Here is a 21530-nt window from a genome sequence, read left to right on the forward strand (position 1 = left end):
CTTTCATATATGGCATGAACAGAAATATATATCCTACATCGACTACTTCAAACGCTCCCTAAATACTGTCTATGCGCATGTCAACAACTGGTACCTAATGCCAATCTGAATATAGCATTAATGCTCTAACATTAATGATTGTATCTTAGAGCTAAAATCTATATTGCAGTATTGTACACTTCAGGGGCGTTGTGCTTGCCTCCCACCTCGTCCACGCCCACCACGTCCCCGACCGCGGCCTCCACGACCTCCCTGACCTCCACGGTTCTTCTCGACCCCGTTTTGTGCGCCTCGAGTAGCTCCAGGGCTTAGCGCATCGCGAGGCTTGCCCTGGAATCGCCTGTGGGGTTGAACAGAATCACTCCCGTTCCCATAGTTGAATCCCGGCACGCCCTTCAACCCCATCTTGCCCACGACCTTCTTGTCCATGGGCGGAGGCTCGGGACACGCCATGCCCTCGATAGCCAGCTCGTTGGCGAGTTGAACCAGACCCGGCTTATCGAGACGAAGCTGCTTCATGAGACCCGAACCGGCAAAGAAACCGATGAAAGACGAGTAGGCGCGTTGCTTGGTCACTTCATCAATATTGTACATAGCCTGCGTGACGGCATCCGCGCACGACGACGCACCCTCATTGATCATGTTGGTTTGCGGGTGAGGCTGGATGGGCAAGTGGCGGTTGTTCTTCAGGAAGAAAGACTCGGCCTGGGTGAGGAGGATAATGGCGCGCCCGTCATTTCCGGCACGGGCTGTCCGACCGACACGGTGGACGTACTGCTCAGCGTTTGAGGGCAGGCCGACCTGGATGACCAGATCGACGTTGGGGAAGTCCATGCCACGGCCAATAACATCCGAAGCGAACAGGATGCCGGCCGCCGCTTCCTTGAATTGATTCGTGGTCTTCGTGCGAGCGCTCTGGCTGAGCCGGGAGTGAATTTCAAACACCCGCAGCGGGGTCAAGCCTTGGGAAAAGACGCCCGCAAAGAGGGCAACCATGTTGGCCGTGATGCCAAACACAATGATCTTAGAGCATGCCTTCATTTCGAGATTGAGAAGGGAGGTCAGGGTGGTGAACGTCTGGGCCACCGACGGGATGAGCACGTGGTACTGGGGTACTCTCTCATGTGTGGGCGCTTCATTCTTCTCGATGGTCGAAATGCTAGTGTATCCGGACTTAAGCACAACACTGATCACATCCTTGACTTTGGGCGAAACAGTGGCCGAGAAGCACATACCTTGCCAGCCAGCGCTCTTGGGTGGGATGAGTTGGAGGATCCGCTTCACGTCAGCGATAAAGCCGCTGTCAAGCATGGTATCTGCTTCATCCAAGATGAGGGTCTGGATGTTCGACAGCTTCTCTGCCGTGGATTCGTCGGAGAGGTAATCTTTCAGCCGTCCCGGAGTTGCCACCAGGACAGAAGGCGCCCCCTTCATGAAGCGGGCATGCGCGGACGCGCGAGCTGTTCCACCCACGGCAATGTGGCATTCAAGCGGTTTCGGGAGTTGCGACGTGAGTTGATCGCAGGACTTGGCGATTTGCTGGGCCAGCTCTCGCGTAGGGGTGATGATCAAGATGGCGACCTGACCTCTTGGCGGCGCGGAATTTCCCTTCAGGAGACAGTGCAATGCAGGAAGCAGAAAGGCGAGCGTTTTCCCCGTCCCCGTTTTCGCCTGGACCAGACAGTCACTGCGCCAGTCGGGAAGTTCGGTCAACACGCGATGCTGGACCGGCGTCATATCGGCAAAGCCCATTTTGTCGACGGCTTGGAGCAGTCTCGCGTCCAGCTTTCCAGCCATGGACGCGTACGCCTGCGCGCCATCGCTGATCCCGGGACCGTCCATTTCGATCTGACGAATTTCTGGCTAAAAATTCCAGAAAGTCGGTCAGTTGTGTGTGTTACTCGGTTGTTGACAGCAGCAGAAATCTTCATGGCAACCGCCGGTTGGTCAGCATGGTGTCTAACCGCATCGGGTAATATGGAAACTACAACCGCCTTCAACTATACAAACGCCTTCAGCATGAAGAAGGAGCTCCCAATGTCATAGTTTTGTCATATTTGATGCAGTATATGCAGGATCGTGGGCAGGGTGAGCCAAGACAACGCCCCAGACGATACGAGTAGAGGCCGTCGCTTCTCCGGTGGACTATGAATAGCTTCGTGTTGCAGCCCTACCACGAGAACGATGGTGATCTGCGCAATAAATCAACATATACCACCATAGTCATTGTAGACACCTGGGGCCTTTTGCTACAGATTAAAATAGCAGCTCATCTGCAAACCATGTCAGGCCACCGTCTGGGGACGATGCTAGCGCTGTCGATCATCGTATTTTACAACACAGCCCTCAGCCTTCCTATCTGGGCCATACGCAGTATGCCCAACTTCTGGGCATGGGGTAAGTTCTTCAAGCTATCTATATCAGAGCCATATAAAGCTAGTAGTCTGTGGCGAGCAGCGTCCACCTAAGTTTAAAGCATAGTACAGGCTCGTCAATAACTGTAATAGGTGCTGATGAGGCACTTTATATAGGGATTGAATGACTCGGTATACATGGACATCGCTGGCTGGATCATGGTGCTCGTAAAGTCAGACCAGAATGATGCATGCCAACAGAACCGACGACAGCCCTACAGCACTTGCACTAGCCCAGGAACAACCATATTACTCTATCAATAGTATCAACTCACTTCGGCCCCAACCGAGGTCGTATCGATATAGGATCTACGCCCTATCCGAGAGCCAAGCATTCCAAGATCTAAATACGCAGACTCGAGTCGTATATGCATCCTATACGAATTATTCTAGCTGAGATACTGGTCCGAGGACTAAGATCGACATCGAAACACTGCTGATCTAGTCTTCACAGCTATTGACAGGCCCTGGTGCGACTGGCATGAAGGGAAGACTTCTATCTTTAGGACTCCGTATACGTCCAACTGCAGAATCAAATGTATGGAGCCTCAGCAGCAATTGCTTCGAGCCTCCAGCCATCGAAAGACATAAATACCCCATCATCTCCCCTCGAACTGACCTTCTTTCTCCATCATCAAACAACATTCAAACAATCCAACAGCCTTCAAACACCTCCACTCAATCACCACCATAACCTTTTCCAAAAGAGAACCTACAGCCATAATGCAGTTCACCAAAGTCATCACTCTCTTCTCCCTCGTCGCCACCGGCCTCGCCATCGCCGTTCCCGAGACCAAGAGCGCCGCCGTCGACGGCGGTGACCTCGACACCTTCATTCCCCCCGGCCAGGGCCAGGACGGCCAAGACGGCGCCCTGATGCACAAGCGTGGATACGGATGCCCCAACGACTACTCTTGCTCCAACTACGTACGTCTGCAGCAATCTTGCGATTGAAGGATAATTACTAATATGCGAATAGTGCTCGAGCATTGGTCGTAACGGTGGCTACTGCGGTGGCTTCCTCTGGCAGACCTGCAAGTGCAACGAGAAGAAGTAGATTCTTTCTCGAGATGATGTCGGATTCTCTACGTGAGACATACTGGAGTGATTGCATGGATTAGGGGCGGATGACTGGAGCATCGCGTGCGACTGGGTATTGGAGTATGGATTGGAATGTCATTTGTTACTGTCTTTTTTACTGTTACCTGAGTTTTCATGCTCTCTTTTGTTTGCTATTAGTCACTTGCTCAATCAATTGCATTGCCAGGACAATTCTGCACTTCCAGTGGTAGGCTATTTACAGAGAACGCGTGCTGTTATAGGACTTGCCTCGCAGCAAGACGAAGCTGCAATACAAGTGAAGATGAATAGGACACTGTTCAAGCGGTTTATCCGTATATTGTCGATACCGTCAATATTGAGACACATCCCACTTCGTCAGCGGCTCGTTAAAGGCACTGCAACCTCGCTCAAGAAACCGCCCATAGCCCTTGCTACCAACCAAACCGCCGTGGTCGCGATCCCAGACAACTTCACCACGGAGGAGCGTGTATCGCGGCCACTGGGATACCTGCATCCCCTCATATGGCGTATAGTCCACATTGTGATGCAGTTCAGAATTAGATATGGGGAATGCCGGCAACACGCCGGACGGATACCAGATCGTGAGATCCGCATCCGAGACCCCAGGAATCAGCGCGCCCTTGCGTGGGTACAGGCCATACAACTTGGCCGGATTCGTGCTCGTCAGCGCGACGAAGCGTTCCGGGGAGAGACGGTTGGCGCTGAAGACGAGAGGGAGGCGGGTCTCGACGCCCGGCAAGCCGTTCGGGATATGCTTGAAATGGCCGTTCGGTGTCTCTGGACAACAAGCGGCCTTTTTTCCCGAGATGGTATCGTCGTACATGAAGGGACAGTGGTCCGAGGAGAGGATGGTGAAGGTGCCATGTTTGAGATGCGACCAGATTCCTTCCAGGTCTTGCTCAGAATCCCGCGGGGGAGGCGAGCACACGGCTTTTGCGCCCTCAAACCCGGGTTGATCGAGCGCTTCGCGCGTCAGGAAGACGTATTGAGGGCATGTTTCGGCGTATACTGGATGTCCGCGGACTTGTGCATTGCGGATGACTTCAGCTGCTGCTGGCGAGGAGACGTGGACGATCAGGATAGGTGCGCTGACCAGCTGGCCTAGAGCGATTGCACGGTTCGTAGCCTCCGTTTCCAAGAGTGGTGGACGGGAAGTAGCGTGGTACTTTGGGTCGAGGAGTTGTTGCTCTTCCAGCTTTTCGGTCATCCATTTAAGCATGTCGCCGTTTTCAGCATGGATCATTGTGGTGATGCCCTCCGTCCGAGCTCGCAGCAGGACGTCGAGGATCTCATTGTCGCGGAGCTGAAGGGCTTCGTAGGTCATGTAGATCTTGACTGACGTTACGCCGCGTTCGCGCAGGGTGACCAGGTCATCCAGCGCTTCGCGAGTAGGGGTTGCAATGATGATATGGAAGGAATAGTCGCAATAGGTGCCCTGCAATGCATCCGTCAAGCCCCGATCCAAAGCAGGTATTAGAGACGCTTCGCCCTTGGATTGCGGAGCAAATGCAATGATGGTGGTTGTGCCGCCTGCCACAGCTGACCGAGTGCCTGAAGAAGACTTTAATAATCTGCCCAGGACATTATATAGAGCTGAAGAGCCTACCGCTGGTGAAGTCATCCGAGCTTTTGCCCTTTCCAAAAAGCGCAGGTTCCGCTAGATGGACGTGTGCGTCTACTCCTCCAGGCTATCGACATCGCGAGTTAGTGGAAAGAAGGGTGATGTAGAGCTTGATGCAAGAAATACCGTCACATAGGCCCCTTCTGCATCGATTATACGTTTCACAGGAGCGTTCGCCAAGCTCCGCGCAGGTGCAAGAAGCGCAATTTTGCCATCCTTGATACCAATATCGTAGCGGCCTGTGTCGGAGGCAGTGACTACAGTGCCATCCAGAACGACGCAGTCAAGTGACAAATATTCAGTGATAAGATGCTTCATATTTAAGGCTTCATCAATAATATTCTTGATGGGCTGTTAACCGTCCACCTGATATTATATGGACGCTAGTGCCCTGACTGGGATAAGATAAGGAGGCGGGAATACTAATATTATATACAATTTGCATAAATTTGATAGTGCTTCCCCTCTGATTGCTCCATTCTATCCTCTTATCCAATGTTCCTGGCGGCAGGATTCGTGATCACCTATAGAGATGAAGATACCATGCGATAAGGACGGCCGGTTCCCTATCGGAGAAGTTGAGAGATAAGATTGCAACTTATCAGAGGAGAACTGTAGTCAGATAATGGTGGACTAGTGCTGCTCTTGGAAACTTGTCTGAAGAGTAACGTTGTCAATGTTTACCTTAGTTCTATCTTCTCTCAGTATGGGGGCAGTGGCTACCAATGGATATGATCAAAAGAAGGACACACGCTGCCTGTCTCTGCTATGGACAAGTTTATGCAGTCCAGAATAATCCGGGAAATCTGTCCAGATAACGGACAAGGATGTGACAGGGCTAAGCCGCTCTTTCTACAACTTTCAAATTGGCCAAGATACTAGAGGCAAATCGCATTCCTGAGATGAGCGCAAGTTGAAATGCCTCAGTAACTGGAGACACCTATAGCGGAAGTACTGTACCAGAGAACACAGACCTTGTCACGCTAACCCATGGAGATGCCATCGGGTGATGGTGCGCAAATAATCTCTCCAACATGATCCAGTATCCGCTCATGCTCAGCACCAAACAAGTATGCAGCCGTTGTCAAATTAGGCACCCTTGTTGAGAGGTATTTTCATCATTAAACGCGTGAAATAAATACCACAACAGGCAATAAAGGAAACATACCAGAGGCTGGTGGTTTAGTAGTGGTTGTTCTCCAGCCTCCAGTGTATTTCCTCCATGGCAAGGGTACGGGCGGCCTCACGCTGGGGTTCAGCACTGTCCACGCGCATTTCGACTCTGACGACAAGCCAGCTGCTGCCGATACGAGGAGGATCATGGTAGAGGTGATAGGTTCCTCCGCTGCGAAGGGTAGATAAGGCTTCGAGGAGACGACTACGCCCGTTGTTGGATGTTCTGCGGTGGCCGGTGGGGATTGCAACCCACACCGAGACCCATTGAAGGCCGTTTATCCGGTAGATGGTAGGCATTTTGGCTATAAGCGTCATGGGAGCAGGCTATCGGTTGTTGGCAGGTGAGAGTCGAAGTAAGACAGTGGTGAGAGGACTGCTAGGAGATATGAGGATGGTGGGTGTAGAAGCATCGTTTGAATGATGGCCCACGTGTATTTATACTATGGGTGAGTCTTACATTCACTTCAGGTTGAGTATAAAGGAGACTCCCGTTTGTATGTCGAATGGTGCCAGGTTTCTGAATAGGAGTAACTGCGAGGACGAGAGATCTGTGCAGCTGGCTTGTCAAGTGGATGCACGTCCATTTCGAATTCAAATGCCGAACTGCAGTTTACATCTGTCTATAGTGAAAGAGTTGTCTCATAGTGAAAGTTACTATAATTGTCATATCTCAAGGGAAAGAACCGTTTCTATGAGCAAGGCTAGTGAAGGACATGACTGACCAGGAGTTCTAACGAGCATCTATGTCTCGTTCCTCAGTTCTTTCCTTCCTAAGGAATCGGAGCTGGAGAGGATAACATTTACTCTGCTAAGAGTTTGTTACGCAGTGTCACTTTGCTAGCGTGTTTGTTGCTATAGACAATGCAATGCATGGGGTCTAGTAGGCCTAGGTCCTATGGGAGCTATCTAACATGTTTAATTGTCCTTTACATTATGGTCCACAAAACAAATGCTTTCATAGCTTGGCAAGTATCTTTGGCAACAAAGAGATGAGCCACGCTTGGAATAGTTGGGTGAGCTTGGAAGCAGGTCGATAGTAAACCCTCATAACATACTTAAGGTATCTCACTGTCTATTACTATACGCTCATGAAGAATTGGAAATGGTGAATTTCCTGTAACAGCTCAACATGGCATGTACAATCTGAAGGAGCTAAATTGTTTCCAAATCAGCTGCGGTTTCATAACTTTCGGGTACTCAGAATGCGCATTACTTAACTTTCAACATTTCAACCGTTAGACATGGCATGCTCCCTTGAAGACGATACGAGGTGCTCATACTGACGCAAGGTTCCAGATTTCGGGTGCTTCCATGCTTACTGCTCATCTCACACACAACTGGTCACTGTCTAGTTCATCCATATGACAGTACCCATCATGCGTTATAATAAACGAGCGAGATTGTCCATGAGTCGCCGAAAGATTCCTTCCCAGATCTGTTCTCTGCCACAGAAATTGCTTGACAAGGTATGATGCGCGGTATGCCACGATTCTGACGTTATACACTGTTGTAGCTTACAGAAATGATATTTAGATAACCTTATATTGCGGGCTTGACATCCGAAGCCTCCAAAATCTTCGTCTTGCTCACGCCAGATTCCATAAGGCAGCATCGCCTCTGCTGTTTCGGTCATATACTTCCAAGAGAAAGACCCTAGAGCAACACACGAAGCTGGAGGGACTCTCCCAAAGCGTCTATGCACACCACGTACGATATTTGTCGGTGGGAAGCACCATAGCGAATGATGAACAGAAGGAACGCCAATATGTCGGAGCATTTATCAAAACTTTCGGTCGTTGCCTTGAACAGCTCAGCAGTTTGGAATCTCTCGTTGTCTGGATACCTTCAGCAAGTTCTTACAATACATCCTGTCAAAGGGATTTCTCCGACACTATCCTTCTTAATTTGAGATACAACTTTCCAAAAAATCTGGCAGCGCTCAGCTTCATGGCTGCCAGGGCTAATGAAAATTACATTTCGACCTCACCGCGGTATGAAGGCGTTCTAGCAACTATCATACCGAAGATACGCTACTTTCGAACCGGATATGCAGTTGAGCGGCAGAGGCGACCAAGGAGGGAACCTGAGCCTCGACTCTGCCGGTCGCTCAAGCATGCGACAAACCTCGTCTATCTCGAGCTTACTGATCTTCGGCATGCTGAAGACGTCTCCTTTTACTCACTGAGCAAAAATGCCCCTTTACGCTGCTTGAAGCTCAAATACATGACCGTTGATGGTCCAGATCTGTTGTGGTTGTTACAAAGCCATCGACAAACGATGAGATGCATCGAACTCCTCTGGGTCAAGTTATCTACTGGGATATGGAACGAGATATTCCGCGAATTGACTGATCACCATATGCTTTCCCGCGTCAGCATCAAAAATTGCGGCTACTCAGACTGGGTACCATTCTATCCACACGCTTTATTCCGTCCATACAATGCAGAAGATAAGGATGCGCTTCAGGAGAGCCTCATTTGTGTCAAGGCGACCGGTGAGGATTTTGCGTTTCCCGGAGAGTAGGTCCGATCAATGAGAAATCGGCCCGGCTACCTAAGGTACTTGTATACGGAAGCACCGTACGGGAATGTCCGTGGAGACATGTCGATGGAATACATCTTCCTGACTTAAATTTGCTATAAACCGGAGACGAATCGAAAATGAGATGATGCTTGGTATAGAAATCTATTTACCCTACTGGAAAGCGTCCACGGGCTCGAATATAATCTGCGTCCTTGGCCACTATATGCATTTTACTGTTCTCCAGGGGCTGTCTTGCCCCGCTGTGCAAATGGATGGAAAGAATGACCGGCCGTGTTCGCAATATTCGTTGGTCATCTCCCCAGCCACTTAGGGCTCACTTGGGCACGAACTCTCATCAGACATACATCATATCCAGGAACTCGCTGATATCAGCAGAAGGTTTCTCTTGTCTCTTCTGAGCACAGTGTCTCACTCTGTTGCAGTCTATCTCCATGGCCAGCAGGCAATCAACAAGCAGATATGGGGTAAGACCAACCCCTCTTCGTACGACCGTAACTGACTATCAACAGCTACACACACTACTACCAAGTCAAAGACCCAAATCCCCCGAATGGCAACGCGCCTGGCCGCAGCTGGTCAAGGACACTCGACGCATCATCGAAGCGGCGGGTGTAGAACTGAGCAGCGAGGATGACCCAGACAACCCGACAGAGGACATCGGAAAGCTTGCGAATATCGAGAACGGAATCTGCTTGAATGGAGTCGAGTCTGATGGGCATGAGATGTTGATCATAGAGCCCGATTCGGGGGAATGATCGTTTGTCAAGACCGTGCAAAAGCCGTATGATGTTGTCGTTGCATGTGTGCTTCTCAGGGCGTATATGCTGGCTCCCAACCAATTTGGGCTGTCGTAAGTTATGAGAATATGTATTATTGCGATGGGTATGGACTGATTTGATTAGGTCCGACGGGTTCTGGGACGAGGATTGGAATGAAGAGGCGCGGCCGTTGTATACCAAGCTTTGGCCGGATGATGCAGTGACCTGTCCATGGGGGGATGAAGAGGAGCCAGAATGAATTAGTCGAAGTGCGTGCTTGACAGATCGGACGAAGCAAAGGATGACGGAGAGTTTATAATTGATCTTCAGAGGTGGTATGTAACAGACTGGCTGTTTATAGCTGCAAGGCGAGTGCAGTAGCCGAATTACTTCACAGTGTGATGTCTACCTAGTACGTGCAATCGAGTCCTGTGTTTTATGTATCTTCGTAGCATCAGCCATAGCGTATAGGTACCCACTGCCCTAAAGACTATAGTATGCATGGGTACTAAATTTCACTCACACAGGCAATCAGTCAGTATTAAAGAGTACTTTGTACTGATATGAGCCATTTTGTAAGGCTCAGCTCTTCTGCGTAAATGGCATGAAACGGACGATCTGTTCTAGAGTCGCTCTGTGGGTCAACGGCGTCCACTCCACATTGCACAGGAGGAGCATAGCAACCCAATGGGTCCCATTCCGGGAGGAAGTGTCTTTCTACATAGAGGAGAGGTGATATCAGAAGCCAGGGTATAGAGTGAAGCAGTGTAACCACCCCGGAAATGAAGGCTAGCTCAATGCCGAAGCTGTAGTCAATTATAGATACATCGGGCACTACTATGGATGAAGTACGGAGTAGGCAGCAGACCTGGAGTAGCATCGGGCAGAGATCCGATTGTGGGGAAGAATACTGGTTTTGCAGCGACTGACGCAAGTGGGATCCATCCTCCATCGACTCTCTAACAGGCGATATCGACTATTTCATCATGATGGAATTAATTTTATCAGGACAGTTAGCTGATTGGCGGATGGAAATAGTAATCCGACTGCCTGCGACGTCAGCGGGGCACTACAGTTATTATTAGACTATCTATATTAGGTACTTGTCTGGTAGGTCTATATTGAACATTCATCAATGAGAATATATTCATGCTGGTAAAGTAGTTGCCCCTCCGATATCCATGGTAGATGCATAGATGCAGTGTACTCGAGGACCTCGAGGTACCGCCGGAAAGGGATTAGTGTCGGGTGGACCAGACTATGCCCTATTCAGCGGAGCAGCCCCACCTCAGCTGCAGGAACCTGTTGTCGGGACCCAATCAGGCCGCCAAGTGGCCCTCTACCAGCCACCTCTGTCCAGCCACCCAGAATCCAGAACACCGGCCCCACGGCCTTATCGATGTTATTGTTGTTTCCCCTCCTGGCCTCATTTCTTCTCCCTCTTCTTCATCTTCCTCTCTCCCTCCCTCTCTGCTCTCCCTGCTTGCTTCCTCTCGTGTAGCTGCAGCTTTCCTTCCTGTCCCCCAATGGTACCGTCCCCGTGGCACCGTTGGACCCATTCGTTGCATCCTTAGCTTCATTTCCTCCCCCTACCTCCAACATCGTCATTCATTCTCTGCTGATAGAGACAGACACCCCGTCCACTCCTTTCTCCCGGCGTTGGGACCGCGGACTCATCATGTCCATGTCCAAGATGTCGAAGCTAGCCAAGCTCAACCATGCCGCCGGCATCTATGCAGACATGTCCGTCGACGGTCCCGCCATTGGAACCCTCGTCGCCGTCGTCGATCGGGCCAAGAATCTCCCTAATCGAAAGACCATGGGGAAGCAGAATCCCTACTGTGCTGCGCGTTTAGGCAAAGAAGCAAAGAAAACAGACACCGACCTGCGAGGTGGTCAGACCCCAAAATGGTACGTCTTTTTGAGGCAGTTCTATGTCATCCCATACTGATGTCGTCTAGGGATCAAGAGCTCCGCTTCACGGTGCACGAATCCCCCGACTATTTTCGACTGAAATTATCCGTTTTTAACGACGATAAGCGAACGGATCTGATCGGAGAAACCTGGGTTGATCTGAAGGACTTGATTATCCCGGGAGGCGGCCAAAGCGACCAATGGCACCCACTGCAGTTCCGCGGGAAGTACGCGGGAGAAATCCGCATTGAGATGACTTACTATGACACGAGACCAGAAGACGAGGCCGTGATCGAGCGCCGCACCCAGGCAGCCGAGAAAGTGCATGCAAAACCCAGCGGGTCAGGGTCCACCCCCGTCAACTCGTCATCTCTTTCTGGACCCCGTCAGCTCAAGGATGTCAAGCGACGTCCACTCCCCAGCGACCCTCCTGGAGCTCCAGCGCGACCTACACTTCCCGAAAAGACGGCCTCAGCCCCATTACCGCAACAGCCTCCCTCCCGTCCCGTCCACCATGAGCCTGCGCCTTCTGCCCCCCCTGCGCCCTCCGACTATGGGCACCACTCGCGGCATCCCGTTGCGCCCGAAATGCCTCCATACGATGCTCCTAGTTACGCTCCACCGCCCGCCTCCCGCCCCATGAGGAACTATGAAACACCCGATGACTTCCACCGAGAATGGAGTCAGCCTGCCGCTCCTCCGCCGTTGTCTGCGTCGAAACGAATCCCGCAGGACCCATACTATCCTTCATACCGCGAAAAACCGATGGATGCATACGATTCACGCTCCTACGCTCGACCTCGCTCCGGATATGGAAACATGCCGCCAGCAGATTATCGATCCTCCAGATCAGACCTCCCCGTGACTCGTGCAGATCACTACGCCCCGGAGCCCATCGAAGCGCCCCCGGTTGAGGCGCCCCGGCCTAGTAGCCACCACAGCAACTATCATTTCCCCACCGTCGAGCCCTACCCACCCAGTAATGAAATGCTCCCTCACGGACACGGCTCAAGATACCGACCCCGCTCGTCGGGTGGGATGCAGGAACCTCCCTTGGAGTATTCACAGCATCCGGGACAGCATCCAGGACCCGTCGAACGCGACCAATACTATCGCCCCCACAGCAACTCGCTCGTCCACGATCCCGCTCCGATGCGCCCACCACCTAGCCGGGATGGGTACCACACCGAATACGCAACAATGCAACCACGGGTAGAGGATGAAGAAGACGAAGGCCCTCCGCCACCCCCTCCGGTGCATCGATCGGGCGTCGGCCACTCCAGTCAGCACTCCAGTCAGCAGTTAGTACCGTCACCGACTTCTCCGTACCAAGCTTACTCCCCAGAGTACGGATCTCCCCACACATCCCGCGAGATCACTATGACGCGCCCGTCGCACCCGCCCACCGATGGGCCGTGGATGCACGATATGCCGACCAGCACGCCGTCTATGCCGCCCAGCCTAGTCGCCGGGTTTGACCCCATCGTCGCGGATGCAGAGTCGGATCGTGCGGTGGCGGAGAGCCATTCGCGCCGGCAGAGCGCAGTATTCGAGGGGCAAGTCATGCCGCTTCGCGAACCATCGCCCAATCTTCCTCCTTACCCGGTCGACCCTGCTCCGGAAGATCGTACTCCTGTGAGCAGAGGCTCGATGAGTTCGGAGACGCGGATTGTCCCTCGGAAGTCTGTCAGCCCGGGGCCTCCAGCCGCGATTCACCGAAAGTCCGTTAGCCCTGGCCCGTCTGCGCTTGTGCCGCGCAAGTCCATTAGTCCGCGGCCGTCATCGTCGGGAGGACATGAACCATCCCAGGTGCCGTTCTCGCCAGACTCGTTCGATGCTTTCAACCCCAACGCTGCACGTTCCGCAGTGTTTCGTGAGCCCGCTCCCGCATACGATAGCCCAGCGCAGGCCATGGAAGCGGCACGACGCAGCGAGGCGGAAGCTGCCCGGGACCCCGGCCCGATCTACGACGATGAGGGCAAGGAAATCGACCCGTCTGACCATCTGCCTACGGATACATGGGCGCCTGAGCCGGAGCGGAAGAACAAGAAGCCTGGAGTGGTAGTGCGGTTTCGCAATGCGCCAGCCCGGACCGCCACAAAGCCACCCGTGCCAGCAAAGGAATGGGGACCGCCACGCGGCAGACCTGCGACAATGGGGACCACGCGACGACCCCAGTCGTATGGCATGCCAGACATGATGCGCGGCCGGCCGCCGCCGAGTGAGATGCACCGTGGCCGCGACCCGTACGGCAGCTACGCCCATGGACGGACGTACAGCACGCCCAACGTCGCGGCGCCATCGCCGCAGTCCTCCTTCCGGGGTTCTGCATCACCGGGGCGCTCGCCTTCCAGACTGTATGAACCTGAGAACCCGGGGCCGCCCATCCCAGCCAAGGTGCCGATTGCGCCGCCGCCGACGCAGTCGTTTCCGGTGTCAGGGAGTCGCGGCGGCATGGACGCGCTGAGCCGGGAGTTGGGGACGATCGATATTGGCAGCGTGGGCTGTAACAACGGACGGGCGGTGCGCAGATATGTTCCAAAGATTACCACAGGGTATGCTAGTTGATTGTCACGAGTGATGTTATGTTGATGTCTCATGTTTGCATGTTTCGGATGATGTCTTACAACTGTCTGAATCTTTGTGTGCTGGATATTGAATGATGAATGGTTTGATGTGAAGGTCTTGGATGTCTTTGATGCATGGCGTTGGTACGTATGGCTATAGAATGCATGACAATGGATTGACTACCTACATATACCTCTCCTTCCTCTCGCATGTTCCCATCCTCCCAACCATCTTCTACACTTCCTCCCAAACATGTCCACCCCACCCCAAGCAGAAGCCCAAACCAACAAGATAACCTGCGAATTCGCAATCCCCTGCACCACAACCCCGACAAACCCAACCACCGGCCTCCCCGACCCGCCTCCCCGCAAGGTCATCTCGCACATCTTCGGCCGCAACAAAACCGCCACCAAGCGCTTCCCCCCGCACGTCTGGGTGCACTACTGCCGCAAACACTACCAGCGCGCGCGCTACCGCGCCGCCAAATGGCCCTTCATCCAGTGCGAGCTGCTGCTCGACTCGCTGCAGCGCATGGAGGCCTGGGGCGGCGTGCGCAGCTTTGCTGTCGTGCTGCGGAAGAGGGAGGTCGAGCGGCTTACTCCCTCCCTTAGCCTTCGGGGTGATTATCATGATCCTGATCCTGGCCCTGCTTCTGACACTGTGTCTCGATCTAAGAAGGCAGCGACCAAACCAGCTAAAGCCAAGACCAAGGCTAAGGCCAAGGCCAAAGCCAAAGCCAAAGGCAAGGGGAAAGGGAAAGGTAAAGGCAAACGCAAACGCAAAACACCGCGCATCGTGGCCGCCCCCGTCCCCGGCTGGCTGCGCGCGGAGCTCGGGCCGGACAAGAGCTTTGCGGATGTTCGCGTGCTGCTGCGAAGGGTGATGGGTGATCTGGCGGTGCAGCAGGGGCGCGGACGGATGGATCTGGTGCGGTTTCCGGATATTGAGATTTTGCCGACGTTTTTTGAGTGGGTTGATGCAGATCAGGAGGATCCTTCACGTCATGGTCATGGTGAGGGTGAGGGTGATGTGTCTGAGGTGTATGAGAGTGAGGGTGATGATCACGACGAGGATGATGAGAGTGATGTGGTGTCGCCTCGCGATATGCGAGCCCGGAGAATGTCGCGGGTGAGCAGCAAGGGTGGCGTCCGCAAGATCTAGATCTGATTTCATTATAGACTGTTGCAGTGCTCAATCACCATTACTCGTAATCTAGTGGCTATAGTCAATCAATAATATGTACACTACCCTAGACAAAAACACGCTGATTATACCGTATACGAAGCACGAAACACCGCCAACAAACAGAAAATAAGAAGAAAGGAGAAGACATACATCCGGCCATTAGGAATGATCCGGAATCAACTCATACCCGCCCTCTGACGGCAGCGTATGCGCCGCAAAGACCAGAGCCCCCGCACAGAACAGACTCACGCACCAGCTGACGGTGCAGTAAATCCAGGACTCGTCCAGCCGCCAGCCGACGAAGAAGCGGTCCTCGTTATCGAAGAGGTAGGCCTGTACCGTCAGCACCCCGCCACCCATCAAATCATACGCGCAGTCGAGGAAGCCAGAACTTACCACAATAGACATGCTCGCAGCCTGCACGATCGCCGACAGGATAATCAACAGACTCAGAATCTTCCACCCCGACTCGCGCAGGCGTTTCCCGCCCGACAGCACAATCACATACGCGACGAGCGCCATGCCCTCGAGCACGACGGCAAACGACATCAGAAACCCTACGGACCGCCACATGGAACAGAAGTAGCGGTCTTCGCCGTGGCAGTCGTCATTCTGGGGGAAGCTCTCGCAGGTATCGGTGAGGGAGGAACAGCGGCGGTGGAGGCCGTAGGAGTAGTGGAAGGAGGGCTATCCAACGGTCAGAGATACCATATAATCGTTTTCGTTTCTGAAAAGGGTCGCACCTTGTCGCTATGATAGCTGACCCATTTTGGAACCGCGATGGCGGAGATAGTCAAGCCGAATGCTGCGCTGGGTCAGGATGAGTGGTGGGACGCGACCAAGGAGTCTTACAGGCCAAGAAGATAATCAGGGAACCGCAGTAGACGATGGTTTTCGTCAGGAACCCGGTGTAGTTGCGGTCTTCGCCTCGAGGGACGAGATGGAAGTCCATCGTGGTTGGGGTGGGAGGTTGAAACAGCGATGACGACAGGTGGGCGGATGAGGAAGAGAGGGCGAAGAACGACACCCAACGGCGCAGGACGGAGAAGAACTATCCCAGACCAGGCTCAGAAGAGAGGGAGCGGTGAGGGATGGTCGAGTGGTTTGAAGTAGTTAGTGTAGGGGAAGAGAGGAGGAGGGGAGGAGGCGGAGATGGAGGAGGAGGAGAAAAGGGAGGGTGGCCGATCCGATCATGCGGTCACAGTACAGAGTAGTATAGAATTCCTGCTTTGACTCGGAGACCGTACACCGTACACACCGACAGAATCGATGAATCTACAGAACTAGGATCATGGATCCATTCAGCTTCATCCTCGTATTACTTCCTATCATGATCTAGAAAAGACATTCTGGCGCACCATCGGTCGCAGTATCGCCCAGATCCATCCGACACAGTATAAGTCGCGGTCCAAGCGCAGCGCAGTTGCGGGGATTGGGGATCCCTTGTGCTTTGGACATTCCACCGAAACAGGCTCGATGCGCGATCATGCGCCGGTTGATGGCAGCTATCTTCTTTCATTCGTCGTGATGCATGGCCAGGAAGATCATTACTGTCGAAGTACCTATAGTACTCTGTATATAGTACGCCTGTAGACTGTAACTGGCGACGGAGTGCGATCTGACGTCATCGTCGCAACCGTCTGATTCCATCCAACTAATCTACAACATCAACATCAACATCAACATCAACATCAACATCATCCCATGGTACAAATAGAGATACATCCTCCTCCAAGGTCCATCGTAGAACAAGGTACGCATTAAGAAAAAAAGCACAACAAAACAAATCAAAACACAGGGCGAAAATGAACGCCGAACCGGCCATGCAGTTCATTTCCATTACAAATCGCCTCACTCCCCTCGACCCTTCTGGATCATCGCGCGAAAGTCATCATTGCTCTTTTGAGGCTTCCCTCCTTCCGCAGAGGTCGCGCTGTCGCTCGTCATCGTCGTGGTCGTCGTGGTCATGCCCTTCTTGTCACCATTATGCTCCCGCGGTGCACCCGTCGGCGCCTTGGCCCGCTTCACCCCCAATCCTCCGCGCCGACCACCATATGATCCAGGCTGCGTGGGTCGTTTGATCGGCCCGGACGGCGCCAAGAACCCCCCGGTCTTCTCCTTTGACTTGTTCGCCTGGGGACCCGGCCCGCTCTTTTTCTCCGCCGACTGTTTCAACATCTCCGGTACAGTGCCCACGCGAAGAGGTCGACCCGGGGCGATTTCTTGACCACTCAGCTCCAACGACGCTTTACCCGCGGCATGGACATCGGCGAATTCCACAATCGCTCCCTGGTGGTCGGGTCGTAGGACGACCTTGATCAGCTGTCCGTACGGCTCCACGAGACTGCGGATCCGGGCGTCGTTCACCGTGTCCGGTACGTTCATCAACGCCAATGTGCGCGCGGTGCGTTCGCGAGCAGACGCGTCGGTTTCGCCAGATTCCTTGGTCCCATTGACATCACCGGAGGGTGACATCGACTTCCCAACTTGAGAAACTATCGTCGTCGCACTGCGCTTGGCTCCCTGGGGCGCCGATACCTTCACATGGAGGGGACGCGAACGGAACTCGTGCTCATGCAAGGCCAGTGCCGCCTGAGCCTCCTCCTTGGTGGAGAAGACAACATAGCCAAACCCCTTGCTGCCACCGTCGACCTTCCGGGGGATGCGCACCAACTCCACGTGACCGTATTTCGAGAAGAGTTCCTTGAGATCGTCCTCGTTGGCCTTCCAGTCCACATTGGAGACATGGATCTCCCGACCCTCATACATGGGGCCGTGTCGATCTTGCTTCCGTGATGGGTCCGAGATCTTGGCCACCAGGTGGAGGTTATTGCCCACTACCGTCCCATCGAGTTTCGTCGCATTTTGGGCGGCCTCGCCGGTCTTGAATTGCACGTAGCAGAACCGGCGATGCGTGTTGTACTTGAGGGAGGGGAATCGGATATCAATGATTTCGCCGAACTGCCAGCAGTCAGTCTCAAAAGTCTAAGCAAAAGGGTAGGTTGTGCACTCACCTCGTGGAACAGGTCTCGTATGTACTTCTCGTCCGCCGTCGGGGGAAAGTTCGTTACAAACAACGTCGAATTCGACCCCAGCTGCACTTCGATCGTATTCTCATCGATCAATTTCTGGTCCCGAGTCTGCGCGACAAGCGCCTCATCCCTCGAATTGAACTCGATGATGGCAGTCTCCGAATTGCCGTCTTCTCCGGGAAGCATTTTCAGACTGTTGATAGTGCCGCACTAAAAGACGTTAGTCAAGGTCCGCAAGAGTCGAGGAAGGTATCTCTTACATGACGAAAGAATTGTCGAACTTTATGCTCGGTGGTCTGATGAGGCAGGTTCTTTACGATGACGGTAGAATGCTCGCGATCTCGGCGGAGCGTAGCCGCCTCCGATTCCGCGTCAGCTGCCGCAGCCTCCTCGGCGCGAAGTTTCTTCGTCGGTACACCGTTGACACTGGCTTCGTCGTCGCGTTTGCGCTTTTCCGCCTGGGACGCTTGTTCTGCAAGCTGTTGTGCCTGTTGTTGAGCGAGCGCCGCTTCATGAGCCCGCCGGGTGTCGACCATCCGCTTTGCTTTCCGGGTCTCAATAATCGCGTATTGAAGCTCGTCCGAGTCCTCGTAATCTTCGCAGTGCGCAATGTAGACCTGCATGATCTTTTCCGGCCAGTCTAGGTCTGTGCGCTTGATTGCTTGCTTCAACACCGCAGTGGCGTAGCTGGGGTTCGGGGTGCGTCGAGCAGCGTCAGCGGTGGCCTCGCCCTGCACAAATTTGCTCCATGAGATCAACTCCCACTCATAATACGTAAGCCAAAACTCATAGCTGTGACCCAGGCGTCCCACTAGACCCTTGAAGGTCTCGCGCGCGCTGTCCCAGCTGCCACTTTCGCTCAGGTAACGGATGTAGATGCGCTCGAGACGGAACAAGGGATCACCCTGGTACGACCGGCCGTATTTCTTTTCGCCTAGCTCCTGGACGCTTTCGATCGCTGAACGAATGCCAACTTCCGCCACATCCAGGTCTTCGTCCGTCGAGTCGGACAGGAAAGCCCTTCGGCGGAGATAGCTACACCAAGCTGTGTGTACCTTGAGAACCTCTTCCATTCCGCCCACATCTAGCAGACCAGTACTCGTCGCCTTGTGTTTGATCCCGGCAATCTTCGCGAACGATTGTCCCTCCCGTTCCGAACTGAGGAGATATTGTGACCAGAGGGTGCCCGAGCTCGGGCAGTGTCGGGTCGCGCGGTCGAGAGTCGAGAGCGTGGTCGTATCCGCGTGGCCGTGCAAGGACTCATCGATGAGGAACATCACAAACTCCTCCCACAGGTTGGGGTCGGTGGGGAACCGGAGAAGGGCGCGTTGATAGAGGGCACTGACTAGATGGAAATTACTCCGCTTGCGACGGTAGCGACCAATTTCCCACTCGATGTATTCCCGGAAGATGGCGGCTTCCAAGGTCGAATCTTGCGCGTTGGCGGCTTGGTCGAGCTTGTCTTCGAAATCACTGCGCGCCTCCCACTTCTGCTTGGCATCCGCATACCGGTTCACGGCATCCGCCATGATGTTCTCGTAGTTCGCGTTGGCGTACTCGGTAATGAAATGGGAGTAGGTGTCAAAGGTCTGTTGCCACGTCTTGTGAGGGGTTTGAAGCCGCATATCGAACAGTCCCATCATATGATTGATCTTCTCTTGAGACCGATCGCGAGCGAGGTCTCGCATGTACCAGGTCATGAGTTGATCCCAAAGCACATGGCTATCGTTGATCCTCCATCGGGTCGCCTCGGTGCCTCTTTGCAGCACGTCTAAAACGCTCTGCAAGGAGAAGACCTCACGGCCAATGAGGTGGTCCTCCTCGGTCCAGTTGCTTTCACTGGGGTCCATGTTGGCCGATTCGTACAGATGGGAGACCCAGGCCGCATAGATTCCCCATAGCTTGGTGCTTCCGTATTCTTCTTCAACCGATCGCTGACAGAGCTCCATCACCGCGATGCGCTCGTTCACCGATCCTGCCAGCATGCCTTCGTCTCCAACCCAATCCGCCCACAGGTCCTCGCCCAGGGCGAACAGCTTGTCCATTTCTTCCCGCGCGGTGCGCATATCTTTGAGTAGATCGTACTGGCGCGGATTGCCCTTCTCGTCGGGCTTATTGGGCGGGAAGATATGGTTCCGGAAACCCTCATGGAGGAGGCGCACAAAACTGACGTGGGCGTCATAGTCATGGGGGTTTTCCTGTATCCGAGCGAACAGCTCCGTCGCCAAGCGTTGCGCATCGGGAATGAGGGAGGTATCGGCGTAATTTCTCCGAGCGCTCTCCTTCGGACCATCCGACATGGCGATATCGAAGGAGGATCGGGGGGTGGGGGTATTGTGGGCGATGGAGCTGACGTGTGGGTACATGGTGGAGGGGGAGAGCTGGCTTTCGTAGGATTCGGTGCTTCGGAGAAGGGATGCATTGGTGCGCTGCGGCTGGTGGTGCTGCATGGAGGCCAGGTCTGCCAGAGTGTCCATGCCGGGCGTGGAAGGCTGTCGGGGCGGTGGCAGATCGGTCGCGGGGGGTGTCCCGCTGCCTCCTCCCATGTTGGGACCTACGGTGGGACTCATCGCCGGGGGGGAAGGTTCTTGTAACTGCGCCGGGGCGTACACGTGTTGCGCAAGCGGTGAGGACGTCATGCCCTGGCGAGCATTGGTGCGACCCTTGCGGAGAGGCTTATGGACGGGGGCCGATGCCGACGGGATGGAAGCGTTGGAGGAAGGAGGGATACTGGTCGAGGTCGAACGCCCCGATTGCGCATTTGACTCCTGCGGCGAAAGAAGCGAATTGATGTCCATTCTCACACAGGGGAGACGCTCGAATCAGGAGACTAGAGGGAGGTCGAGGAAGATCCTGGAATGATATGGTGTGACGTAGGAGAACCGAAGACAATGAAACTAAAAAGAATCCAATCGATTATTAGAGAACAGCCACTAGTTGCCTCATCAGCGAGTCCATTCCTGCCGGGTGACCGCCAGTCGAGACCGTGGATGCAGGGATTTCTCTGTAGGTGCGACGGGAAGCACGGTGTATGCGCGTGGTGAAGGAAGACCAGAAGACCGGCGACCTGATTGTTAGATGGTCGTTGGCGACGGATTAGTCTTTGTTCGATTCGGTCCTTTCTTCCTTTAAAGAAGATACGAAGAAACTGGTTGAGAAATGGACGAGATTAACCACAAGGTGGAAAACAACACGCGAAAGGACGGGAGGATCAGGCGCCGAGACAAGCTCTCCA

The 21530-nt window shown here is 53.7% G+C and overlaps 7 protein-coding genes across 7 annotated transcripts; 3 read left to right on the forward strand and 4 right to left on the reverse strand.

Annotated features, from left to right (window-relative positions):
- Nucleotides 1-180: 180 nt before the first annotated feature.
- Nucleotides 181-1842, reverse strand: ATEG_05751 (DEAD/DEAH box helicase; the record flags this gene model as incomplete). Its single annotated transcript, XM_001214929.1, has 1 exon — nucleotides 181-1842. The coding sequence occupies one exon, from the start codon at nucleotides 1840-1842 to the stop codon at nucleotides 181-183; it is 1662 nt and encodes a 553-aa protein (XP_001214929.1).
- Nucleotides 1843-3825: 1983 nt separating this feature from the next.
- On the reverse strand, nucleotides 3826-5436 carry ATEG_05752 (uncharacterized protein; the record flags this gene model as incomplete). Its single annotated transcript, XM_001214930.1, has 3 exons — nucleotides 3826-5048; nucleotides 5104-5185; nucleotides 5245-5436. 3 exons carry the CDS (start codon nucleotides 5434-5436, stop codon nucleotides 3826-3828), a joined length of 1497 nt encoding a protein of 498 aa, XP_001214930.1.
- A 2234-nt stretch (nucleotides 5437-7670) lies between these two features.
- On the forward strand, nucleotides 7671-9855 carry ATEG_05753 (uncharacterized protein; the record flags this gene model as incomplete). Its single annotated transcript, XM_001214931.1, has 5 exons — nucleotides 7671-7760; nucleotides 7828-8813; nucleotides 9374-9562; nucleotides 9653-9688; nucleotides 9741-9855. The coding sequence occupies 5 exons, from the start codon at nucleotides 7671-7673 to the stop codon at nucleotides 9853-9855; spliced, it is 1416 nt and encodes a 471-aa protein (XP_001214931.1).
- Nucleotides 9856-11274: 1419 nt separating this feature from the next.
- On the forward strand, nucleotides 11275-14078 carry ATEG_05754 (uncharacterized protein; the record flags this gene model as incomplete). Its single annotated transcript, XM_001214932.1, has 2 exons — nucleotides 11275-11507; nucleotides 11558-14078. The coding sequence occupies 2 exons, from the start codon at nucleotides 11275-11277 to the stop codon at nucleotides 14076-14078; spliced, it is 2754 nt and encodes a 917-aa protein (XP_001214932.1).
- Nucleotides 14079-14330: 252 nt separating this feature from the next.
- On the forward strand, nucleotides 14331-15239 carry ATEG_05755 (putative pathogenicity factor; the record flags this gene model as incomplete). The annotated part of the gene is made up of 1 exon (XM_001214933.1): nucleotides 14331-15239. The coding sequence occupies one exon, from the start codon at nucleotides 14331-14333 to the stop codon at nucleotides 15237-15239; it is 909 nt and encodes a 302-aa protein (XP_001214933.1).
- Nucleotides 15240-16056: 817 nt separating this feature from the next.
- On the reverse strand, nucleotides 16057-16215 carry ATEG_05756 (uncharacterized protein; the record flags this gene model as incomplete). The annotated part of the gene is made up of 1 exon (XM_001214934.1): nucleotides 16057-16215. One exon carries the CDS (start codon nucleotides 16213-16215, stop codon nucleotides 16057-16059), a length of 159 nt encoding a protein of 52 aa, XP_001214934.1.
- An 899-nt stretch (nucleotides 16216-17114) lies between these two features.
- Nucleotides 17115-21093, reverse strand: ATEG_05757 (U6 snRNP complex subunit PRP24; the record flags this gene model as incomplete). Its single annotated transcript, XM_001214935.1, has 3 exons — nucleotides 17115-18224; nucleotides 18278-18505; nucleotides 18556-21093. The coding sequence occupies 3 exons, from the start codon at nucleotides 21091-21093 to the stop codon at nucleotides 17115-17117; spliced, it is 3876 nt and encodes a 1291-aa protein (XP_001214935.1).
- Nucleotides 21094-21530: the final 437 nt, after the last annotated feature.

This window comes from Aspergillus terreus, genomic scaffold (assembly GCF_000149615.1).
Source record: "Aspergillus terreus NIH2624 scaffold_8 genomic scaffold, whole genome shotgun sequence".
NCBI lineage: Eukaryota > Fungi > Ascomycota > Eurotiomycetes > Eurotiales > Aspergillaceae > Aspergillus > Aspergillus terreus.